At 40.8% G+C, this 26,408-nt stretch overlaps 1 protein-coding gene across 1 annotated transcript in view; it reads right to left on the reverse strand.

Annotated features, from left to right (window-relative positions):
• Positions 1-26,408, reverse strand: part of LOC117421151 (glutamate receptor ionotropic, delta-2-like) — a 662,598-nt gene that overhangs the window by 222,227 nt on the left and 413,963 nt on the right. Inside the window, exons 4-5 of the mRNA XM_034035144.3 lie at positions 22,002-22,207; positions 3,620-3,673 (exon numbers count right to left, since the gene is read on the reverse strand). Coding sequence (XP_033891035.1) covers positions 3,620-3,673; positions 22,002-22,207 — 260 coding nt within the window. The remainder of the gene's footprint in view (positions 1-3,619; positions 3,674-22,001; positions 22,208-26,408) is intronic.

Consider the following 26,408-nt stretch of genomic DNA (forward strand, 5'->3'; position numbering starts at 1 on the left):
AAATAAAAGGTTTAACAAAAACACTGCTCACAGAGCAAAACAAAAAGTTAAATAAAAACAAGTCACGAACACAAACTAATATGATCAGGCTGGGCAGTAGCCTTCACTGATCTACTTATTTTTTTATCTTTGATTTTTACCCTTCGCTCGCTCTCGTTCACTAATCTGAACACCCACCCAGAGCACCGAAAGCTGCAGACTTTTATACAGGTGACCATCTCCCGATTAGCAAAAATTTTAAACAATTAATTAACTCAGGAGATGGTCACCTTCTGCACGAGGGTTTTAATGTGGATGGGGCTTCCCATCCACGCTGCTAAACAATACAAAACAATAACAAAACACGGCTCTGCCGTCATATTTATAAACCATAACAATAACGATAATAATAATAATACAACAATAATCATAATAATAATAACAACTACAACAAAACAAATACAAAACAATAAACTGCACAGGGGTGGAGGGGTACCCCGTTCTATAAATAAATACATTCATGGCAGGGCTTTGCCCCACCCCCTTTTCCAGTACAGGGCTCCTGGCCCTGTTACAAAAGGTTTTAAAGTTAAACTAACATAGTACCCACACACTTATATATTATGCTCCAAAGTGTTTATATTTTTTATTATACCCAAGATCAACGTTTCGATTTGCAAGTTCTTCATCAAACCTGGTATGCAACTGCTTTGCAATTGTGCAATACGAGTCTCACTGACACTGCTAAGTCATATTAAAACCTGCACACTGAGGGGGGCGGGGGGAGTTCCTAGTAAGTGATGTGTTTGTGAACTTCGCAGAGTCTTCTGGGAATTGAATTGTAGGTCGGCGCGGTGATGTCGTAGCGCTGTTATGGACAGTCGCTGTAATGTCAGTTGCGGTGATGTTGTAGCGCTGTTATGTGCAGTCGCTGTAATGTCCGTTGCGGTGATGTCGTAGTGCTGTTATGGGCAGTCGCTGTAATGTCCATTGCGGTGATGTCGTAGCACTCTTTATGGGCAGTCGCTGTAATGTCCGTCGCTGTAATGTCTGTCGCAGCAATGTCGTAGCGCTGTTATGGGCAGTCGCTGTCCACAGTCCAAGATGGGGGGAGTCGGTGCGTCCACAGCCCAAGAAGGGGGAGTTGGTGCATCCAAAGCCCGAGAGGGGGGACGCTGAATGAGTGCCTGCTGTTTCTGCCTCCACCAGAGCGAGAGGGAGAGGCACCGCCGTGTCTCCAGCGCAAGAGGGAGAAGCCCTGCCGCTGCCTCCAGCGCAAGAGAGAAGCCCCGCTGCTGTCTCCAGCGCAGGATGAGGACTACCTGCCGCTCCCACCGCCATGGGAGTACTACCTGCCGCTCCCAGCACCACCACCAGGGGGAGAAGTGGAGTGCCCGCTGCCGCCTTCTTGGCCGGGTGCTCCCCTCACGGCGTCACATCCTGAGGGTCTGCAACTGCCGTCGCCTCCCGAGGGTCCGCACCTGCCGTCGCCTTCCGAGGGACTGCTCCGGCCCTGTCTTGCACCGCCTAGGGCTGCCACGCCTGTAAAGCCTTGGACTGCAGAGCCTGCACCGCCTAGTGCTGTAAAACCTGCATCGCCCGGGGATGCCAGTTCGCCATCACCCGGGAATGACATGTCGCCACCGCCCGGGGATGCCTGCACGCCACCTCCCGGGGATGCCTGCACGCCACAGCCCGGGGTTGCCTGCACGCCATGGACAGTGATGCCAGCACGTCGCTGCCTGCTCTGCTTCGTCTGGGTTGGCCTGCTGCTCTGCTTCGCCTGGGGTTGCCTGCTCGCCGTTGAGCTGGGGTCGCCAGCTCACCGTTGCCTGGGGTCTCCTGCTCGCCGTCGCATGGGGTCACCTGCTCACCGTCGCCTGGGGTTGCTGGTTCTTCATCACTTGGAGGTCATTTGATGCTGACCTCCGGGGATGTGCTTGGGCTGGGGAAGCCAGCCCAGAAGCCATTAATGGCTCCACTGACAGCCGGGAGGTCAGGAGACCACCTTCCCCAGCAGCACTTTCATGGCCGGAGATACTGTGGCTGGAGCCCCAGAAGAGGGAGCTGATGGCTACGAAGGGGGAGGAGGTCAGGAGACCTATCTATAAGCATGGGGTTTTCTGAATTCAAAAAGTTTCATTGGTTTCCAACTCCAAAGTTCAGCATTTTGAATGGTCAGGAACAGGTTTATGAATATGCAGGTTTATGAACAAGCCCTATAAAATGACAACATCCATTTTACAGACACACCATCCCCCCCCCTCCCCCCCCCCCCAATGTGAGAGCGAAGATGCAAAATGTACAGGGGGCGTACCTCTAACCATATCAATATTTATGTTTGTACTCAAAATATGCAGAAGACATTGTCATGCAGAAACCTTTATAACATAGGGAGTGAAATCTGCTGTCCGTCTGAAAGTGTTGCTCAGCGTGTAGAGTTCTCGGTTAAGGTTTTATTACCAGTTCTTATTCCACATTAACCCACAAAAACATTGATTCCTTTATTTATTACCATTATATGTGGCTTGTCATGCATATTCATAAACTTGGTCCGCCCTTCTCAACCTGCGCAGGAGCAAGCAGGTGATAGACAGATGAACCAATCAAAATGTTTGTGAGAGGAGTCAGGAAGAGGAGTGAAATGTTTCTGACTGAACTGTTTGAATTCAATCAGGCAATATTTTGAATTCAGAATCCATTTTGACTATGCTTAAAAACAATATTTCAGGAAACAAAGCAGGAAGCCAGAAAGCAATGTCTGTTCAGTAACACTTTAACATTCAAAACATTCTACAGCATCTACCCCACTATTCCTGTACGGTATGTATTTATTAATTACAGTTATTAAATGCATATGTTTATGCAGTGCTGGGGAAGTTACGGTTAAAATGTAGTCTGTTACAGTTACAAGTTACTAGAACAAAATCCTAACAACTGTAATTGTAATAGTAACTTATTACTTTTAATTATGATCTCTTAGGTACAGTTTACATTTTACAGAGATACATATTTTTTTTCGTTTTGGTCAGGCTGCAGCTGAAAATATTCTTTCAAGATCCAGCTATCGAATCATTCCCTCCTCTGACTCAATTTTCATGTGATATGACTTGACTTGCACAGTTGATGTGCTTTCTGATTACCATGTTATGCTTTAGCCTTTTTTTAAATGTTACAAAAAATTTAATTTTCACATCAAATGTGACCTTTAGGTGTTACAGTTACAAGTTACACATTTTTTTTAATAAGATTACAGCAACATGTTACATGTAATGAGTTACTCCCTTACAACACGTATAAGTATATGTATTTATTTAAAATTATTGTAAATATTATTCTGCAGCACTTATCTTTTGAGATCCTTCATGTAAACATAATGAGAACCCTAAAAGAGGGATTCACCATGCTTAGAAACACCATGCTTACCTGTATTTCAAAACTAAGCCCAGTTTTCAATCTGGTAGTATTCAACAGAAACTATCACAGCATGCATCGACCAAGCCAGATTTAAAGACCAGCTGAGACCAGTTCAAGTGACGTCAATATACTCATATTTTATCATTTAGCTTTTAAATGAGGTGCAGTCATTGCAATACCTTAAGCTGCTAAGCTGGTGTACAGTAAGCAAGCAAATATTTACCTCATTTATGATGATCCAATGGCAGTCAAAGGCCACAAGGTTGGTTTCAACGACCTGTGGAGACACAAAAATACTAATTAAGATACCAGTGCAGCTTATCATAAGAGGCTAAGCTTGCATGTCATTTTGTAAAAGTAAAACAAACAAACAAACAAAAAAAGTATTTTACTTTAAAAATAATCGCAGCGCAATAACCATACTGATCTGTGTTAAACATGTGGCTTCTGTTTAGCCTCTAACACCCGTTTCATATATTTTCAAACCTTACATCATCCCTTCTAAGTTGTACTGTATTGCTATTGGCTAACATTACAGAATACCAACCATTTTGAGGCACATTTTCTGTTGCCTAAAAATGGTCTGGGATTCTCTGTTTATTCCAGACACTTCTATAACCTTAAAACATCCTCTGTCAAGTCATACTGTATCTCTATTGGCTAACACGATATATGTATAACACATTTTGAGGCTAGCCTCTACTACTCTAAATCAGACTTAATCTTGACGTGTGTGTTACTAGGCTGGGTAAGGGTCACGTGTGTCTACTCTCTTTCTAAATCCATACAGTACTCTACTTGTTGCATTTTTTTGCCGTGAGCGGACGTTGAAAACATTGTAGATTGTTTTACTTTATATGCCATTTTCCTCACTTTCAATTGAGAAAAAAATAGAAGTAAAAAAACGACGGCAGTTCGAAGCCTAAACTGTAGCTTCTTCAACAGGGAGGATCTTAACAAAATCGCCTTTTTAATTACTCGTGGTATGAAAAAAAAAAGTAATGGTTGACTGCGAGTATTCAACGGCAACAGCTGTTCTGTTGGCCTTGTTTGGTTTTTAAAACCGGTGTCACAGGAAATTGGTCGACCGGGAAATAAGTTGACATCGTCTATGCTGCGCATGCATGAAATTCTGAATTTAAAGGGAGGGTTTGTTGGGAAGTCAGTGAACTAATGAAAATGACGTCAGTTGTTTTTTAGAAATAAAAACAAAAAGGTGCAGTGTTTTTGTATATAATATAATATTGTCTAGCTAGGCAAGTAAGTTATTTCATAGTGACTGACTATTTGATTGTTTATTACAATGTCTAAACAAAAAGAATATATATATATATATATATATATATATATATATATATATATATATATATATATATATATATATATATATATATATATATATATATATATATATGGCTGTGTGGTCCAGTGGTTAAAGAAAAGGTCTTGTAACCAGGAGGTCCCCGGTTCAAATCCCACCTCAGCCACTGACTCATTGTGTGACCCTGAGCAAGTCACTTGTGCTCCGTCTTTCAGGTGAGACGTAATTGTAAGTGACTCTACAGCTGATGCATAGTTCACACACCCTAGTCTCTGTAAGTCGCCTTGGATAAAGGCATCTGCTAAATAAACAAATAATATATATATATATACAGACATGCTCAAATTTGTTGGTACCCTTACAGCTCATTGAAATAATGCTTCATTCCTCCTGAAAAGTGATGAAATTAAAAGCTATTTTATCATGTATACTTGCATGCCTTTGGTATGTCATAGAATAAAGCAAAGAAGCTGTGAAAAGAGATGAATTATTGCTTATTCTACAAAGATATTCTAAAATGGCCTGGACACATTTGTTGGTACCCCTTAGAAAAGATAATAAATAATTGGATTATAGTGATATTTCAAACTAATTAGTTTCTTTAATTAGTATCACACATGTCTCCAATCTTGTAATCAGTCATTCAGCCTATTTAAATGGAGAAAAGTAGTCACTCTGCTGTTTGGTATCATTGTGTGCACCACACTGAACATGGACCAGAGAAAGCAAAGGAGAGAGTTGTCTGAGGAGATCAGAAAGAAAATAATAGACAAGCATGGTAAAGGTAAAGGCTACAAGACCATCTCCAAGCAGCTTGATGTTCCTGTGACAACAGTTGCAAATATTATTAAGACGTTTAAGGTCCATGGAACTGCAGGCAACCTCCCTGGGCACGGCCGCAAGAGGAAAATCGACCCCAGATTGAACAGAAGGATAGTGCGAATGGTAGAAAAAGAACCAAGGATAACTGCCAAAGAGATACAAGCTGAACTCCAAGGTGAAGGTACGTCAGTTTCTGATCGCATCATCCGTCGCTTTTTGAGCGAAAGTGGGCTCCATGGAAGAAGACCCAGGAGGACTCCACTTTTGACAGAAAAACATAAAAAAGCCAGACTGGAATTTGCTAAAATGCATATTGACAAGCCACAATCCTTCTGGGAGAATGTCCTTTGGACAGATGAGTCAAAACTGGAGCTTTTTGGCAAGTCACATCAGCTCTATGTTCACAGACGAAAAAATGAAGCTTTCAAAGAAAAGAACACCATACCTACAGTGAAACATGGAGGAGGCTCGGTTATGTTTTGGGGCTGCTTTGCTGCGCCTGGCACAGGGTGCCTTGAATCTGTGCAGGGCACATGAAATCTCAAGACTATCAAGGCATTCTGGAGCGAAACGTACTGCCCAGTGTCAGAAAGCTCTGTCTCAGTCGCAGGTCATGGGTCCTCCAACAGGATAATGACCCAAAACACACAGCTAAAAGCACCCAAGAATGGATAAGAACAAAACATTGGACTATTCTGAAGTGGCCTTCTATGAGTCCTGATCTGAATCCTATCGAACATCTATGGAAAGAGCTGAAACTTGCAGTCTGGAGAAGGCACCCATCAAACCTGAGACAGCTGGAGCAGTTTGCTCAGGAAGAGTGGGCCAAACTACCTGTTAACAGGTGCAGAAGTCTCATTGAGAGCTACAGAAAACGTTTGATTGCAGTGATTGCCTCTAAAGGTTGTGCAACAAAATATTAGGTTAGCGGTCCCATCATTTTTGTCCATGCCATTTTCATTTGTTTTCTTATTTACAATATTATGTTGAATAAAAAATCAAAAGCAAAGTCTGATTTCTATTAAATATGGAATAAACAATGGTGGATGCCAATTACTTTTGTCAGTTTCAAGTTATTTCAGAGAAAATTGTGCATTCTTCGTTTTTTGTGGAGGGGTACCAACAAATTTGAGCACGTCTGTATATATATATTGTAATTATCTCTAAAACTTACCATAGTAGTAAAAACATAGTGAAAGCATAGGTAAGCACTGTATTGTTAAGCCTAGAGAGTTACGGTACAGCATAAAAAAAAACAAAAAAAACATGGCAAACTAGAATAAATGCATAAACAATATGAAATCATGGTAAAACTGCAAAATGGTTGTGTAAACTTTTAGGATATAACACACAGATTGTGTGCTGTGTGTTATCATTTATTTAGATCTGTATGTGGTTGAAAACATTAACTCATTATTGCCAGTGAGACAAACGTTTAATAAAAATGCATCGTTCCTTTCATATTGTGTAAGTGAAAGCTCGTATTTGATTTTCTGTAGGCTGTGCTTGCTTAAATTGTTATTATTAGGGCTGTCAATTAATCGCAGTTAACTTCTGTGACTATTGCTTTAATTTCTTTGGAGATTAAGTTTTTTAACGCTCGTTAATCGCAGTCCTCTGTCTTGACCCTCTTAGCATACCGTAACTCATTCCCTGCAGCCTTCCACCTGAGAAACCGGGATGCAGAACGACACCTGAATGTCACCTGGGGAGACCAGAGCCTTGAACATCAGAATCTCCCGGTGTACTTGGGGGTAACACTGGATCGTACACTCAGTTACAAAAAGCATAGTAAATGCCAAAGCCAAGGTCAACAAACGAAACAACACTCTGCAAAAGCTTGCAAATTCTAAGTGGGGAGCACAGCCATCCACTGTACGCACTGCTGCCCTGGCACTTTGTTTCTCTGTGGCTGAGAATGCCTGCTCCACCTGGGGGATGCTCAAGCCACAGTAAACATGTTGACACCGCCCTAAATGATACATGCAAAGTCATAACAGGCTGCTTAAGAGTCGCCCCTGTTCCCTGCCTATACTGGCATAGTGCCCCCTGACATCAGGAGGAAAGTAGCAGGCAACAACGTCCAGCAAGTACAAGAGTCAGATGACTGCCACCCACTATATGGACATCAGCCAGCACACCGTCGTCTCCCATTGAGAAACAGCTTTTTGTCCTCCACTGTAGCACTGACCACATAACTGGAATCTGCTTAAATTACCCTCTGGCAAAAAGAATGGGAGAAATTAAGTGGCAAAGCTGTTGAATGGAGCCGGCGAGGAATTACCCCCAGTGAGGAGTTGGCATCTGGCCTCAATTACAAATGGCACACATGGCGGAGCCTGAACAGACTGTGAGTGGGTTTCGGCAGATGCAGATGAAGATAACATCCTATGCAGATGACATTGCTGTATTTATTACTAAACAAACTGATATTGACAGTGTAGGCACCTGTCAAAGACTGTTTGAGAAGCTGTCATCTGCTAAAGTAAACTGAGTAGTGTGGTGCTCCTGGGTGACTGGAGGGGCTTTACTGGACTGCAGTGGAGCAGGGTGTCCATCTCGGGGATGACAGCACAGTGCAGAGGAATTGGGAGGGGGTGGTAGAGAAAGTGAAAGGCAGGTTGTAGCCGTGGAAATGACTACTCCCGCAGATCTCCTCTAGCTTGTGGCACAGATTCATCTGCATGGCAGTGGGTGCGTATTGAGCAGAAAGACACTGAAAACATCAGCCTCTATTGGCTTCTAGAATAGCCGTTAGTATACAATACTTTCTTGACGTGTGATATTGTTCAGTCTGCTACCTTTACACATCTTTTAGTTAAGGCAAGTGTTGTAAAGCTTAAAGACCTTTTAAATTTCAACACCTACAGCTGGGTGACTCCTCAGTCGTTAGCGTCTGCTCTGGGGATGTGGTCTGTCCGCACTGCTGAGCGTTTCCTTACCCAGGTGTGTGCTGCTCTGCCCAGCGAGGGGCTGGAGCTCTTGAGACTGCTGTTCATGGAACAGAGAGCCCCGCACACTGATTCCCCCTTTCCATCACTGTTAGTGTCCCCAGCGGTCAGTCAGGCTTCTGATGAGCAGGGTCACTTACTGACTGTAGAGGGTCGAAAGACCTCCCTCTGTGCAGAGTAGAGGGGAAACAGTTGTATAGGGTGTGTGTAAAGGGCCGTTACCAGCAGCAGCTCAGGGCACTACCAGACACACACTGGAGAGAGAGGCTGGGGGCGGCGGAACAGATAGTGCCAGCTTGGAGAACACTGTATAAGCCACCACTGCCAAAAAGATCGGGGGATCTGCAGTGGAGGGTCTTACACACCATCATTGCCGTTAACTCCTTTGTGAGCATCATAAACCCTGAAGTGAAAGACTCCTGTCTCTTTTGCTCACAGAGGGAGACTGTTTACCATTGTTTTGTGTTCTGCACCAGATTAAAACCTTTGTTCTTTGTTTGCTGCTCTGAAGGAATTGCTTGTTGGATTGGTGTGACAGAGAGTGAATGAATTCGAATCAACAATCTCCCTCTCGAACAGTGAGAGCTCTGTACACCAGGAACTGTGTGCCTCGTTCTGAATGGTTGGGCAGTTCATTCCAGGGGCAGTCGGAAGCCGGCCATTCAGGAAGGGGGCGGCATCACGGTACCAGGAGTCATCGCCCTAGTATGGTGAGTGAAGTTTCAGTAATGAATTGGAGGAGACCTGATTGAACTAGCTACCGGAGGGGGCGGGGCTGAGGGTACTTAAAGGGGACGTGACACCATAATTGGTTCCTTTTTGTTGTGGTTAATGGGAGGAAACGAGGACTGTGAGTGAAAGTCTTGTTTTGAGTATTAACAGTGTGTTTATCTTCGCCAGATGGTTAAATACGAATCCGGGAGCTGCAGCTTTACGCCAGCGACAAAACCCGGACTGCACGGCACCTGTACACCTATCAGCACCACTGTTTCCAGCACCGCACCTGCACTTAGAGCACGCACTATCCGGAGACGTGTCTGTGTCTGTGTTGTGTGTCTGTATTTTGTATTATTATTTTGGGACTGCAACCCCTTGGTTTTGGCACTGGCAGTACCCATAGTTGGGTAGAGCCAGCTTTATTATTTAGAAACAGACCAGAAACAGGAACGCAAATGAAAAGCTTGAACTGTGAACTTTGTGTTTGTCCTTGTTTGGAGCACCTGCATCACCTGTACACCCATGCACTGCAAACCACACGTTCACAGTTGGGTTTTGTGTTCTCTGAGGTGTTTTTTATTTTTGGTTTTAAGTATTGCAAAAAGAGAAAGTACTCAATGGTGAATTTTATTATTGGACAGGCCAAACTAGCAGAAAAAACTAAATGAATGATGTTTTAAATCTTGATCATTTCATCATTTTTAGAATGCTTGTGTTGACACGTGTTAGAATGGATTTTCATTTCTATAAAGCAATGTGTAATATAGAAATGTCTGAAGAAACCTGGTGTATAAACAGTGTATTGTGTGCTGTTAAGGATGGTGAACTGGAGGAGTACCTGTAATGTGACCTAATGTACTGCAGTGTCGACAGTATTTTATGTGATTTCTTACTCTTTGGGTGGACCTGAACTTTGAATGTTTTCATGACAGTATCTATTTAATTGTTAAATAAAGTTTTTCAAAAACTAAAAAGTATCTATCTGTCTATCTATCTATGTACCACATTTTTTGGGACAAGTGGTTAAAAAAGGGCCAAGCAATTGAGCTCGTCGAGAATAGGGGGCCCTGATTAAAGTTGAGAGGAAAACATGTTGCTGTATAAATCATTCGCCCTTTTCCATACACAACAAGCATAATACGAGCACAGTACTGGTAGTAAGTCATAGTCTTAGCAGTGAAATATTGCACCACAGTAAATTGCAAAAAGCAGTATGAGAAGTTTGATGGATAATCCAAACAATGTTAGCGTAGTATTTAATGCTTAATAATGCAAGTTTCAGTAAACCAAAACATAAGAATTATACACTATAGCAAAGCACGGTTTAGCATAATATAGTAATGAAACATGGTAACGCAAATGCAGACACGTACACGAATGCCAAAAATGCCCCAAAAAATGTACATATAGTTGGATAAAGGCGTCGGCTAAATGAATTATGTATACAGTACCACTGTGATGAATATATATACACATATACAGTATAGAGCTAGATAGATAGATAGAGAGATAGAGAGATAGATAGAGCCGACAGATTTGAAGGAGGTATATATAGGTTTGAAGGAGGTATAACTGCAGTGTGTACAAATGAAAGATACAGGAATAAATCAAAAGGTTGTTTTGGATGTACACAAAAGATTTAAATTATTTAAATAGCTAAAAAATATATATTTCAAGACGTTTCGAACAAAAACCCTTCTGCTGTGTAGAAAATGTTACCGTAACCCTGGTTCCCTGAAAGAGAAGACAACCACCAACATTACTTTTGGGATATGCCTGCCACAGGTAGGTATTCAGTGAGCATTTGATGTCCGTGGGGTGACGTCCTCGGTCCCACCTACCAAGGGCTTAAACAGCGGTATTGACGGGAACGCGTAAAGGTGCGTCCTGGGCCACTTGTGGGCCACTTGTGTCTCTGCCGAGGCGAAGAGATCGACCTGCGCCTTCCCGAACCGTTCCTAAATACGCTCCACCACCTGAGCCACCACTCCAACGAATTTGTATCCTCCTTCGAGAGGAGGTCCGCTGCCCAGTTCGTCACTCCAGGAAGATGCATAGGGACAGCAGGTTCCATTGGGACCAAGTCAGGAGCCGGAAGGTGATGCGATGCAACCCCGGGGACCGAAGGCCACCCTGGTGGTTGACATACCGTCCGGACCAACACATGTGCCCCTTGAAGCACTGGGAGAAAGTGCTGGAAGACAACTCCAGCATGTTTATGTGCAGGGATGTCCAACAGCCAGACGAGGTGCCGTGGACTCCTCTGCCTTCCCAGACTGCCCCCCAATCCACGTTGGAGGCGTCCGCCGTCACCACCTGACGGTTCACCACTGCTTCCATCCACATGCCTTCGCGCAGGTGAGAGGCCCTGCTGATGAAAAGCATCCCCATAGCATGATGCTGCCACCACCATGCTTCACAGTAGGGATGGAGTTACCTGGGTGATGTGCTGTGTTGGGTTTGCGCCAGACATAACGCTTTGCATTTAAGCTAAATAGTTCAATTTTTGTTTCATCGGACCACAGAATCTTTTGTCACATCTTTTCAGAGTCTCCCACATGCCTTTTTGCAAATTCCAAGCTGGATTTTACATGTTTTTTTTTCAGAAATGGCTTCCTTCTTGCCACTCTTCCATACAGGCCAGAGTTGTGGAGTACCTGAGCTATTGTTGACACATGGACAGTTTCTCCCTATTAAGTGACTTTACATTGGTGTTTCCATTTTTTTGTCCACTACCTGTATGTACCACCACAGTTGCTCCAGTAATTACACCAACAAGAAATCCCTACATGCAGTCAAGGCACAACAAGAAAATAATATTAACAAGACCTATAAAGATTTGATCACCTTTCATCATCTAGCTGAGACGATCCAAAAGAGAGTTATAGATGGAACAGAATTTATCTCTGTCATGTTTGACAGCATTACATAGAATTGTTGCTGGATGAAGGGATCAAAGCTCCTGAGTACAGAATTGAGAAGCTTAAGAATAACATCTGTCATCACTTCCAAAGATCTGTTGCCTTCTGGCATCCCAAATTTCAAAGTCAAGCAGAAATTATCTACTGAGATGTGATGCTGGGAATGCTGCTTGAGTCTACAGCTAAGAGTTTGTCAGAAACTGAAATAAGGGTGCAGCTTTATTATCAACAGAGGCATACCAATGATGACATTGATACAAATGATCAGAATCTTAAAAATATGTACCACAAGGGGCTCCCGAGTGGCGCATCCAGTAAAGGCGCTCCGCGTGGAGTGCAGGATGCGCCCTATAGCCTGGAGGTCGCCGGTTAGAGTCTAGGCTATTCCACTGCCGACAGTGGATAGGAGTTCCCAGGGGGCACCGCACAATTGGCCGAGCGTCACTCGGGGGTGGAGGGCAGGTCGGCTAGGGTGTCCTCGGCTCACTGTGCACCAGCGACCTCTGTGAGACTGGCCGGGCGCCTGCAGGCTTGCCTGTAAGCTGCCCAGAGCTGTGTTGTCCCCAACGCTGTAGCTCTGGGTTGGCTGCATGGCGGGCCTGCAGAGTGAAAAGAAGCGGTCGGCTGAGGGCACACGTTTCGGAGGATAGCGTGTGTTCGTCTTCGCCGCTCCCAAGTCAGCGCAGGGGTGGTAGCGGTGAGCTGAGCCTAAAAATACAATTGGATATTTTACATTGGGAGAAAAACAGGGTAAAATCAATTGCCGACTACTAAATTAAAAAAAAAAAATATGCACCACATTGCAAAATGTCTACATCGGCTCTTGTTGGAAGTTTTCAACACAATGTCATGGCCACCTACTGCAGATGATGTATGTGAAGACAAAGATGTCCTGCCAGATTTACAGTAAAATTTCTTGGTGTGGACAACTGCAGTATTCCAAATGGAGGACAATTGGCTGTGACACCACACATCCATAGAATAGTAATGTCTATAGGGCAGGATCTCATCTACAACACAAGTGCAAAACATGTGGTGCTTGCTGTCAGTATTAAAAGTCTCACAGGAACCTCTCAAACGGTGAAATTGCTCAACCACTTTGGCCATTCCATCTCTTTAACAAAATTGTTGGAAATAGACACATCCATGGCTGAAAAGCACTTTACACTTGAGGAAAAAGGAACTTCTCCACAGCAATGTTCAGCCAGGGGTCTTTGCGACATGGTGTTGGGACAACAATGACATTCTTGAGGAAACACTTTCAGGAGCAGGAACAACACTCTGCACTAATGGTATCATAACCCAAAGACAGGTATATGTGTGGTGCCAAGTCCTTTAGAACCACACAGACATGCTCCAAACAACATTCACTATCCCTTCACTCCAGCGGATTGTTGCCTTTCACAGCTAGCAGCAAAGAAGACCCACCTGTTTGCACCATTGACATGCACGCACTGGAAACATGTCCTCATGTTGAGTCATACATACGACTGGATTTTGCATGGTTTCTGTCAAGTGGTGTAGGCTTCTCCAACATATGTTTCTGTGGTGTACAACATCAACATTCTCAAACGCTCACAGGTCTTGGCAGTGTGGTTTTTGATCAGACCATCTATGCAAAAGCAGTAGATGTCACCTGGAAAAACCCTATGGAATTCAAGCGCTTTGTACCTTGCATGGGAGGTTTTCAAACAGCTTGTACCCTACTTGCTGTAATAGGGAAAGGCTTTGCAGATGCTGGACTTAGGGACATCTTTCTAGAATCAGAAATCATTGGATCGGGATATATCAATGGAGTGCTAGAAGGCTGTCACTACAACCGAGCAGTCTGCATACATAAAGGTATGATGGAAGCCCTAATGCGACTTCAGTGGGAAACATTTAGACAACGGCTTGAGGAATGCAATCACGATGACACAGAATTTCAGCTATTAGTAGAAATTATTAGGGGGATTCTGCGGCAGTTCATAAAGGATACTGTTGGAGTTTTGTTTCAAATGCCCAAGTTTGATGTTTTGCACCAAGCATTCCACAAATTTTGCAAGATCGACAATGGCTGAAAGCTCCTATATAGAAATGGTAACTCTTTTGTCATTTATCAGGGCAACTCGAGAAGGCAACTGGGAAGCATATTTGGACTGTGTGAAACATATGCTCCAATAGATGCACTATGCACGCTACTTGCCTGTGTACTGGTCTCAGATGGTGACACTAGGAGAGCCACCCTGATGCCTACAATTCTCCAAAATAGTGAATTTGCTGTTCAGAGATCTTCAATGCCATTTGCAGTTTCCCATTGACTAGGCCACTGAACAGACCATCAACAAAGACACAAAATTAAAGGGAGGCATTGTAAGTTTCAGTCTGCGAAAAGGAGCTATGGAGTGATGGATGCTGACAGCACATGAAAGGGCAACAGCACTGAAAACTGTTGGTACATGGCAGGAATAAATGACAATGAAAACTAGACAACACATAAAGAGGCAAGCTAATCAAGGCTGAAGCGAGACAATGACGATGTTCTCAAAGTGCTGAATTCATTAAGGAATTTTGTCAACCCCTTTGAAAGTTCGGATGCACTTTTTAGTCTTACATCCGGGATAAAGGAGGGCTCAAGTCTCAACAGATTTACTGCAAGCATACACGAAGAGCAAGGAAACCTTCTCAGTTTGTAAAGAAGAGACTCTTAACAAAGGAAACTTCCTTTCATGCTCCACTCCCCAAACTGAAGTTGAAATCCTTGAAAGCCAAAGTCTCTGGGCAAGTAGTCATGCTCAAAGCTGATCTGAGCCTTTTTGCACAAATGGTGGTAATTGCTCAGACTCAACAGATTGATCTGCGAGGAGAGAGGAAACAGGTGAAGCAATGGGAGTAGAGCATACGAGAAAGAGTACACAGGTTGTGGATTTGTTGTTTTTCTTGATTTATAGTTATTGAATGTCTGAAATACATTTGTTAGTTGGGTCTTAGAAAAAGTAAATAATAAAACAAGGCTATAGATAATAAACAAAGAACTGCAACAGAGCTGGTAGTGCTTTGGATGTTTCTACCTCTATTTTGACTATTTTTTCTCCTATTATATATATTTTTTGGAGCTGTTGAAGATTGTTTTGTTTTCAAGTTATTTTTCTGTTGGGATTACAAATATTAGTTTGAACCGCTGGTTTTTACAAGCAGTGGAGATAATTAAGGAAATTGGATTATTGCGTTTTTACTTGTTGTTTTTTTACTTTATTTTTCTTTCTTTTCTTTTTGGACTATTTGCTTACGTTACTGCATATATTGGACTCATTGACTCACACATCTATATAGTCTATTTTTTCATTAATTGCATACTGAGCCTGTGTAAATATATATTCTTTTGGGTTTTGTTTCAATTCCCATAAAATTTGCTATGTGAGCTGCTTTTCTATGTTCAGGGAGGTGTATATTTTATCTCTTGAGAAAAGGCCTCTCTTATTTAAAAATAACAACTTGTGAATTTATTTGGCTTTTATGGTAGTTTGTTATGAGCTGATGAGGGAAACACCACTGTAGTGATCAAGACTCCAGACACATATGAGTCCTGGCTTTCTTTTTGCGTAAGAACATTTTAGCAAGAATTCTGATACACACAGTAACAAGAATACTCACCCAATTTTTAGATGCAGAAGCTATGTGCAAGAACTTGAGCTTATCTGGCTGTGACACAACCAGTGCATTCCATGGAAAGCAGAAGAAACTCTCCTTTGACTTAATTATCAGCAAAACAGAACATTATCAGTCAATGAGCAAACTGGGGTGGGCAGCAGTTTGATATAAGCAAAGAGCAAGTCAAGTCTTGTGAGGCTTTTGTCTGTTCCTTATACGGTAAAGCAGGAGATAATGTTAATGAGTGCTGTTACAAACTTTTTTGCAGCAGGAATCTTCAGAGCAACCAGTTACCACCATGCAGAGCTGAATTAACCCCTTCTCTGCTGAGGCCTTTGTGACACTGTGCTACAGAAATTTTGTGATTTTGGAAGTTGGCTTTTTAACATCGAAATGTTGGCTACCAATTGTCGTGGAAATCCCTTCCTGTTGGGTCTTATTGTACCACAAGCCATTGCTTGTGATGTGTACAAGGCCCTAAATAGAGGGATCATTGTGCAGAAGTTGTCTACATACAAGTGGTAGCCAAGATTTAGGATGGAAAAAACAAGATCCCACACAATTTTCTTAGTGGTCTGGAATAGGGCTGGGTATCGGCAGTGTCTTCACAATACAATACGTATCGCGATATGAGGGTCACAATACGAAACATATCACGATACAGTAAATTAAGCATTAAACATAAAAATCACACAATTGCTTGTGCACGTGTTTGCAATAACACTGGTCAAGCACTTTTGGTCAAATAAGCTTCACGGTCTGTTTTGCTTTTTATTTCCTGTTTATTCTTTAAAATACATTTCTTTAAACAAAATTACAAATCAGGGCTCCAGACAAAGTTTTTGTCTTAGGAGCCTATGGCTCCAGGCCAGAAAAAAATTGGTCGCCAAATTCAATTGCTGGGTGCCACTTCAGGAGAAGGTTAGTTGCTACCATATTCAACTGCTTCAAATACAACAACTTGTTAAGACACTATAGTGATAATGTTACTTAATGTTTCACTCAGCTGCCGGCAGACTTGACAAAAAGACCCTAACACAGTGATTGGTAGATAAGCCTGCTAGATGATAATGAAAAAATATTCTCTAATTATCAGTGTAGACACAAATTAATGGACACTCATGTTTATGTTAGCAGACAAAATGTTACTTAAGAAAAAGTGTATCGATACAGGGGTCGATAATTGTCAAGAAAAATATCACGGTTCACCGTGTGAATCGATGAATCAGCACACCCCTAGTCTGGAAGCATAGGGGGGCAGCCAGGCGGCTCAATCTGAGAGTCCTTCCCTGTCTACACTAAGAACCGGTGAGTGTACCCAGTGGAGCTCTCACAGAGTTTGTACAGTTTAATCCCATAACAGACACACTTCATGGGAATATACTGTTTAAAAGATAAGCCTCCCCTTGAACAGCAGGAGGGACTCATACACTGATATATTTTGGCCAGGTGTATATGTCTCATCAAATTTATGCTGCAGACGGTCTAGAAGTGGCTGTAATTTGAAGAGCCTGTCAAATTGAGGATGGTCCCTCGGGAGAGCCTTAAAATTGTTGTTGTAATGCAGAAACTTTAAGATTAACTGTAATCTGTCCTGGCACATTGTGGAGGGAAAAATTGGGGCAGCATGGATAGGGTTGGTGGACCAAAATAAATCAATTCCAGGTTTATCCCTTAGTCCCATTAGAAGCAATAAGCTCCAGAACACTTTCATTCCGAAAACATTTTTGTGTACCCACTTGCGCACCCTAGAATGTGGCCCCAGGTTGTTCCTATGCTGTGCCAGATTGTTGGGCATACAAATTGGTTTGGGTGACCAAATATTCAAAAATGTCTTCAGCGATGAACAACTGAAAAAAGTTAATTGGGGTAAACCCAGTTGTGTTCACACTGGTACCTGGTGCGCCAGAAAAAGGGGGTATTTGAGCCTGGATGATGTTAGGGGGGATCCAATGGTAGAATGGCTGAAATCTACCACCCCTCGGTCTGGGCCAACCTACTGTACTGGGTTCAGACAGGGGCTCGGGCTCAGTTTCCAGTTAATGTTGATCTCCACACTGGAGAAAATGCCACTTGGTTCATATTCACTGCCAGTCATCTGGCAAAAAATCAATAATATATTAGTTAAATAATATAAAGTTGTTTTTTTTTTTTTAAATGGAGCAGAAGAAAAAATCAAATCAAACCAATAATTGCAAATCTTTTTTGAGATATGAGGAAAGGAAAGAAAAATCAAATCAATATAGTATAAATCAGTTTTATTTTGTGTTTTTTTTTTTTAACCAAATATAAAACCAGGGGAAAAAATCAGATCAAATAATTCTAAAAACATTTTAAAAATGGGCCAGGAAAAGAAAAAATCAATAATTAAAATCAAATTGTAGCAAAAAAAAAACATATCCTGAAAAGTTTTGATGAAATATACAATTATGAATAAAAATTGAGTCAATTACATAAGGTGACCAGACATCCCGTTTTGGACGGGCAGTCCTATTTTTGGAACACTGGTCCCAGTGTCCCCAGAAACTTTGTTGGGACACTCATTTCGTCCCGTTTTTTCCCCAGAGCATTGTCGCGTTGGTAACAGAATATTGTATTTTCATGCAGGCTGCTGTGTTTCTACCATATCTAACTTATTACTGTACAACACTTGATGTGACTAAAGAAGGTTGAAAGACCAGTAGCATTAAAAAACGGCTGTACAGCGGTGTGCAAATCTGGAGAATTACTGAACAGTCAACGTTCACATTTGCAACCAATCACAGTGAATTTCGGGTGGGTTTATCCACTGACTGCTGCTAAAATGAACTGACGGCTATCTTCATCTAAATCATCACTTTTGCTGTGTGAAGAGTTTAGACTGCTTGTAGTCTGACACTAACGGTACAATTTGTATTGTGTTGGAATTATTCTCTTCATCACTTACAACAGAAAGGGACCTGTTAAAAACATGTATGATGACATTTCCTGCCCTGTCTATGCAGTTTTTCAGTACCAATCAATGATAAGTTTTTCAGTACCAGTCAATGATAATGAGAAAGTGTCTCCAGACAATCTTCTCTGAGCATTTTACATAGGCTAATGCTTATGCTTATATTAAGAAAGATTAAATAGTATTCCTTTCATAAGTAAAGCAGTGACAACATTTAATTTGATCAGAAAAGAAATACGATTTAATCTTATTACACATTGATCCATGTCTCAGCCTATACTGTTGACTTAAAAACATAAACTCCAGCCAAGATCAGCAAAGAAATTAGCCTTGGTAAAATGCATCATTATCTATTGTTTAGATTGTCAGAAGACGCTTTCACATGATCATTGATTGGTCCTTGAAAATGGAATAGGCAGGAGATTTCATCATGCAATTAACACATTTTTAACAGGTTCCTTTCTGTTTTAAGTGACACCTGTCAGCTTACAGCATGTTAAAGGGGGGATTTGGAAATACAACTATTCAGAGAAACTTAAAGGGTTTGCCTACATGGAAAGGAAATTCCTGTTTCTGCAATCAGGGCAGCTTCTAAACAAAGTTCAGAAAAGCTGATTAGTGAGCTTCATTTTGCACACAGTCAAAAGATAGGATATTTAACAGATTTCATTACCTTTAATAGTAATAGTTTAATTGTAGAAAGTGGCTGGAAAACAGTCCTAGCGTCTATAAATCACGGCACACTAATGATCCAAGCAAAAACTGCATTAGAAAAAATATACAATAAAATAGATTATATGAAGTAACCATTTAATAAATGTTTTCATACAGGAAGGGCCTGGTTTGCAGATTGGACACTGGAGGATACCATATAGATAGAGTGAGGTGGAAAGTGGAAATCAAAGAGAAAAGATGCTGTTTCTTAGGCAGAAAAGGGACTAGATTCAATTGCTACTGTATAATGTGTAGAAATGACATTACAAAGACATCGGAATCAGGTTTTGCAAGCTGCCCATGACTGGCAGCTGCAGACTCGGGTTTCGGTAGTAGACTACTGTCGGTGGATTCCATTTTTCTTTTTGGAACAGCTACTGACACCACCCAGGGAACATTAATAATGATGTCATCAAAAAGAGGCAGATTTTTGTTCTTGAACGACTGTATACCCATTCATAAAGTGCTTTGAGCCCCATTTGTGTGTGTGCCCCATTTGTACAGCGAGGTCCTGAGTTGTTGATTTAAGCATTGGCCCGGATATATGCGCTCCTTTAACAACAGCCTGCTGAAACCAAACAAAAAGTGTGTCTTCTACATTACTGTCTTTCCCCTTGTGTTTCCTTTTCATTTCGGGATTTGCGTTTGATCGCCACTCACCCAGAACAGCATCTCCTGTTTTTACTTATCCTCCCTGCCTGGCTTTTGGAGAGGTGAAATTGAGCAGCAACGGAGGACAGAAACGATGTGGGGTTCTGCAGAGCTTCCAGAACCCTTACCCTGTCCGCTGAGACATTTTAGTACTGAAACTGAGGTACTGTACAACTTTTGTTGAAACTGCTGTTCAGCTTTCAGTGTACAGGCAAAGCGCAACACTGGTGAGAAGCCTACCAATAGTCTGTCATCGTGCCTATCCACATTTTTAATAGAGGAAAATCAGTTCCCATTGAAGTGTCTCGCTAAACCAGTCATCCCGTTTCACTGGCGTGTACTTACTGTATATCACTTTTTTTTTTTATCCTTCCTCGGTTTCCTGTACCTCTTGTGATCCTTACAAAGATGTTATATTTATATTTCCTTGAGAATAACACTGTCTCTCTATTTTCTTCCCCAAGCACATAGTAGAGAAGGGTCAGCCGTCGGAAGACATAGCAGTACCCTGAGCAACTTGTGACACCTTAATCCTAGAAGCGTGAATGCCCTCAAGAGACACACACACACGCGCACACACAAAATACAAAGAATAAGTTAGAAATCAGAATTCATTGAATACTGAGTGCTAACTCCTACCTTACAATCACTAGAGCCCCTAGTCATAGAATAGTGTAGGAACAGGAAATGGCGGCTGAACAACATCTCTGCATTTCTCTACAATGCTGCAGTGGAAGAACCAAACAACTCCCCTGAGATCATCGAATGGCAAAGTCAATCTACAGCTGAGCTGGAAAACTACTAGCAAGACCATGCCTGGCATTGTGAAAACCCCAAGATGAGATCTGCATCCAAAGTGACTCACTACGCTGCTGTTGGTTATGCTGCCCACTGCAGGTGGCAACAGGCCCCCAAAGAGGTTGAAATCCAAAAGGAGAGTGGATGAATGAACAAAACACTGCAGCTGAGGATGTACCAAATAGATCTCCAGTAACAGATGGAGCACCAAAAATAACAGTACAGCCTCCTAAGCACATTGTTGCAACAATAAGATGAGGAAATTCCCAGACTCCACTAGAACATGGAAAGGAGGAGCTTGAGAAAGCAAAAGCAGATTCACAACCTCCAAAAGAGGAGTCAGTGGAACCAGATTTCAACTCAAAGACTTTCCAATAGAGTTGAAACAACCTCTACAATTGTGAAGAACACAGACAGAGAGCCTAAAAGAATCAGTAAATCAACTCTACAGGGAAGTGTCACAGCTCTGTGATAGAGATTAATGTCTCCAAGAAGTTGTCCCAAGCGTGCCACCCAGCCTGCCATGTTACACGGCCAGTCACCACAGACCCAACTTAACACTGCTCACAGCATGACCTCTCTCTCTGAATACACTGCGCTACCCAGAAGGTAAGTCCCTGGCAACAGAATATAGAGTGCAGTCTACAACTCTCCAATGCACAATGGTGAAACAGAGCAACCTGAACTGAGAACTCTTGGTTTACTCCAAGCGGGCCGCAATCCATCTGGTTTGGAGAACGAGAAATCTACCAAGTCCACAAGCTAGTGTCAACTATCAACAAGTGTGACCCAGCTAAAAGAGACATTACCATTGTGACACATAAGTCGCATCCAAGACAATGTTGAAGATTTGAAACTGACTAATGACCTGCTAAAGCCAAACAGCTGTCTCTAACACTTGTAGACACAGTACAATAGTGGGCATCTATATTGTCAGCTGGGAACAGGAAAAACTTTGATAAACTGTGTGCAGCCCTAAAACAGAAATGCTCCAGGTATGGTGACTCCTGCACGGCCCTACACACAGCCTGTCTCAGACAATGTAAGAAGGATGAGGATCCCAGAGACATTTATGAGGAACTTAAATGCCTTTACCATTCTGGCGAACGCATGTACTGTAACTTACTTACTATAAGTCAGAATCTTACCTCAGAGATAAAAGCCTTTGCCGTGGATGGGCTCATGAAGAGGATGGCCCGGCGCAGTGTGTCCCTGTAACGGTTCAGTTCTTCGATTCGCATGGTGGTAAACATCCCTGTTATCATCTTGTTGATGTTGTTTTCTACTTTCTGGAGAGCGACATCCATTCCCTGTTGGGAGACTTTGTCCAAGAAATCCTGGATACCTCGGATGTCTAGGAAAGACAATAAAAGGACAGTTGAACACTGAATGTCAAAGGCCTTTCCCCATAGAATGTTTGACAGGTGTAGACATAAATCCATACTTGTGCTGCAAAAATTAAAATATATCATTTGAAATCATGTGACTTTAGCACAGCTGAATTGAAGAAATATGCAGGCATTTTAAGAGGTTAATGTCATGGTCACCAACACAATTGGCATGCAGGGTTATACAGTATAACCATACAAATATGAAGTCACTACTTGGTTTCTATGAAAATCCATGACAAATATGTATATATAAAAGGATTTTCATGACATATCTTGCCATTAATGTTTATAGAAATAAGATATCAATAAAAAACATATATTGTAGCTACCCCAATTCTTATTAAGGTACTGTACAATAATCTATTACTTTTTACAAGGAAGTACAGAGTTTATGTTTTCTGTGTACCAATCAACTCATCCCAAAACCAGGTTGGCCGAAGTACTGTCAGACATAAGTCAAATTGGACAGGAGTTATCTCTGACCCAAGTGAAATCAGATGTAAGTCACCTTGGATCACAGAGGCAAGTCCAATCAGACCACTGATGAATGATAATCACAATCTGAATCATAATTTCACATTAATTTTACTTTAAAAAGACAGCAAGCAAATTAAAAGTGAAGCAACTGTATATGTGTTGTGTTCCACTGCATAATTAAAAAACTGATGATGATAATAATATATATATTTTTTTTTTTTAAAGACTGTGACAGAAAGCAAATAAATCCTAGTCAACAGTCTCCCTTCCGACCTGTGAGGGTGCTGTATAACAGGAACAGTGTGCATCGGACTGGATGGTTTGCCAGTTCATTCCAGGGTCAGTCGGAAGTCGGCCATCCAGAAAGGGGACGGAGTCACAATACCAGAAGTCATTGCCTTAATGCGGTAGGCGAGGTGTCAGTCATGGATTGGAGGATACGTAATTGCACTCGCTACCGAAGGGGGCGTGACTGAAGGTATATCAGGGGATGTGGCCAAGCAATCCGTTCCTTGGTTATGGTTACGAAAGGACCCGTAAAGGATTACTGTGTTGTAAAAAGAAACTGTGAGTTTTTGTGTTTTGTTTTGTCTCTCTATTAAACTGTCACGTTTGTCATTTATAGAAGGCTAAACTCTGGGAGCTGTAGCTAAACAGCCAGCAAACAGATCGGACTACACTTCACCATTGTGTACGTTCAAACTTGTAATTCACCACTTACACTAAGAGCACTCACTCTGGACTTGTGACCTTGTTTGTGTTTGTGTGTGTCTTGTTTGTGTACTGAACCCCGTGGTTGTGACTGGCTTTACACATTGCTGTGTATAGTCAGTATTATTACTTAAGAAAATACTAAAGCTTTGTTTTTCACCATTGAACTGTTGTTGGATTGTTATTACTGAGCACTGCACTACCTCTACACCTGCGCACTGCAAACCACTTTGCCACAAAGACATATCTCGATTGTGGTATGCTTGGATAGTATTTTGAAAATAGGAACTATATCCATCATGTTTCAAATCGCTGTATAACAGGTGGATTGTAGGCTACTGCATACTACGACTACTGCTGATAATAACAAGAAGAATAATACATGTCGTGTTTTGTATAAATTAAAGCAATAGTCTTTTGAATACACATCTTAGTTTAAAAAATAACATCATTAGATTTCCCCATGCTTGGATAATATTTACAAAAACGATTGCAATTTAATTCCTAGTGTTACCACAGAGGAATAGTAAAAGGCTATGCAAGAAATCAGTGATTAATTAATCTGATCTATTAATTGATTAATCACACTTGTTTGCTATTGATGAGAAATTGTATTGAATGACAATTATAAGTGATGTAATATAAAGTATTAACATAATGCCAGCTAATGTTTAATATACATGTATTTACTTGCATGTAATTTGACAGTTACTTATATGTAATTAACTTTAGTTAATTAGTTTTTAATTGCTGTGTTATTTTAGTTAGCTGAAGAAAAAGTATGATATAGCTGTTCATTTTGTGATACCGTTTGAAATAAATAAGTTAAATAAAAAGAAAAGTCAACTTACTTGCGACTAAGATGACACGATAAATGTTCAGCACTGTTGTTTAAAGAAAGCACAGATGAACAAATGCTGTAAGCTACAGTCGGTTTCCTCTTTCTGACATATTGTGAATATTGGGTATGCCTTCCACTAAGTACCCTCCGCAATTTAAAATTTATTTTTTGATACCGCCCTCAGGTAGACAAGATACAAAACACAACATATATTATTATTATTATTGTTATTATCAGCAGTAGTCGTAGTATGCAGTAGCCTCCAATTTACCTGTTATACAACAATCTGAAATGTGATGGATGAAGTTCCTATATTTAAAATACTATCCAAGCATACCAAAATATTATTATTATTATTATTATTATTATTATTATTATTATTATTATTATTATCACATTTTATTATTATCATCAACAGTTTTGAAAGTGGTTTCACTTTTAATATGCTTGCTGTCTTTTCAAAGTAAAGGTTAGTGAAATTATGATTACAATTGTGATTATTATTCATTAATGGTCTGACCAGACTTGTCTCTGTGGTCCGAGTTGACAGGTTCGACAGTGTCTGTGCAGATCTAGTTCTGAGACGAGTTGACTGTGAACCGTCTCTTCCAACAGGTGAGCTGGATGTAGAGAAGTGCTTTCTTTAGACCCGATGGTCTGTAAAGTATTTTCAAAATTCCTCTGGTAAAATATCATAATCTAAGTCAAAATTTAGATCAAAGTATACTTCTATCTTAAAATATTTGGTATAGTTGTGCAAGAGCGTTAAAAATTACAGTGAAAGAACAACTTTATTAATCAGAGCGGTATTCATGCTTGCATCACAGTAGGTCATCATACTCTCCCACTTCTAAGTACACACATACCATAGGGTGCATCAAGGAATAACACGTTTAAAAAGGGAGAGGTAATTATTTCAGTCTTTCAGTCAAAGTGATCCCCATCTAAATAAATTATTTAAAGTTTCAGTGCACCTGTAGGGCAGTGCCTGTGATGTTGGCAGAGGGTTGAAAAGCTACAGAGCAACTAGTCAACACACTCAATTGAAAAGGTCCAAGTACAACAAGAAACTTTTTACTTTATAAGGTCCAAATTATATGTTTCTCCAAGGTTGGTCTGTCCCCTCTGCATACAGATTTATTTATTTATTATTCTAAATGTTGAACAGGCCTGTTTTTTTGTTTTGTTTTGTTTTGTTTTAAATTTGGTGAATGCAATTATTAAATTGAGGTAATGTGGGCAGTTAGGGAACTATTTTGAATTGATCCATTTTTTTATTTTCAAATGAGGCACATCAGGGAGATTTGCATTCCTTTCTGTTTTGTAAATTCATTTTCTAGTGTCAGCATTAACTTAAAATGTATTTTTGTTGGGTTTTTTGTGTCACTAACCAGACATATTTATAATTTATTTTATTAAAATACAGATTATCTGTCCATAAATGAAATAAGACTCCTAATATTACAGTGTGGTGTGAGGAACATCATTACTGTGCAGTGTTAGCAGTTCCACAATTCTGGCGGTCATACAGAAAAATTAAAATAGGAGGTTGTTTAGCTAAATAAATCCACAAATGTCAAGATCATTAAAATAGAAACCTGTATATATTCTATAACACATTTCATTATAATAATAATATTTAGCGGTTGCTGCCTCACCTGAGAGAAACAGTTATGTTTCTAATAATTTGACAAGGAGAAGCTGTATCATGCTAGAATTTAGTTACAGTAGACTTGGGTATAAAAATAGGAACTATCCTAGTGGGCACACAACGTCATACTGACGTTGTTTATTGGTTGTATTTGAGTCGCGACGTCGGGCAAACAAAAAATAATGAACAAACAACGTCTTTTTTAAGACGTTGGAGCAACGTCTGATTTAGACGTCATTATAAGATTATATTTAGGGCGTGTTATGAAAATTAACCCAAATCCCTTTTCTAACAAAAAACATATTCTTTAATAATAATAATAATAATAATAACAATAATAATAATAATAATAATAATAATAATAATAATTTGTATTTATTATATTAATTATCAGTTGCATTTAATTTTGATAATGTGAATGAAATTAAACCGTCAATTTTTTTTTCATGGAAAATATGCGCGAGAGCGAGAAGGGGTATAAGTT

Source organism: Acipenser ruthenus, chromosome 1 (genome assembly GCF_902713425.1).
Source record: "Acipenser ruthenus chromosome 1, fAciRut3.2 maternal haplotype, whole genome shotgun sequence".
NCBI classification, from domain to species: domain Eukaryota; kingdom Metazoa; phylum Chordata; class Actinopteri; order Acipenseriformes; family Acipenseridae; genus Acipenser; species Acipenser ruthenus.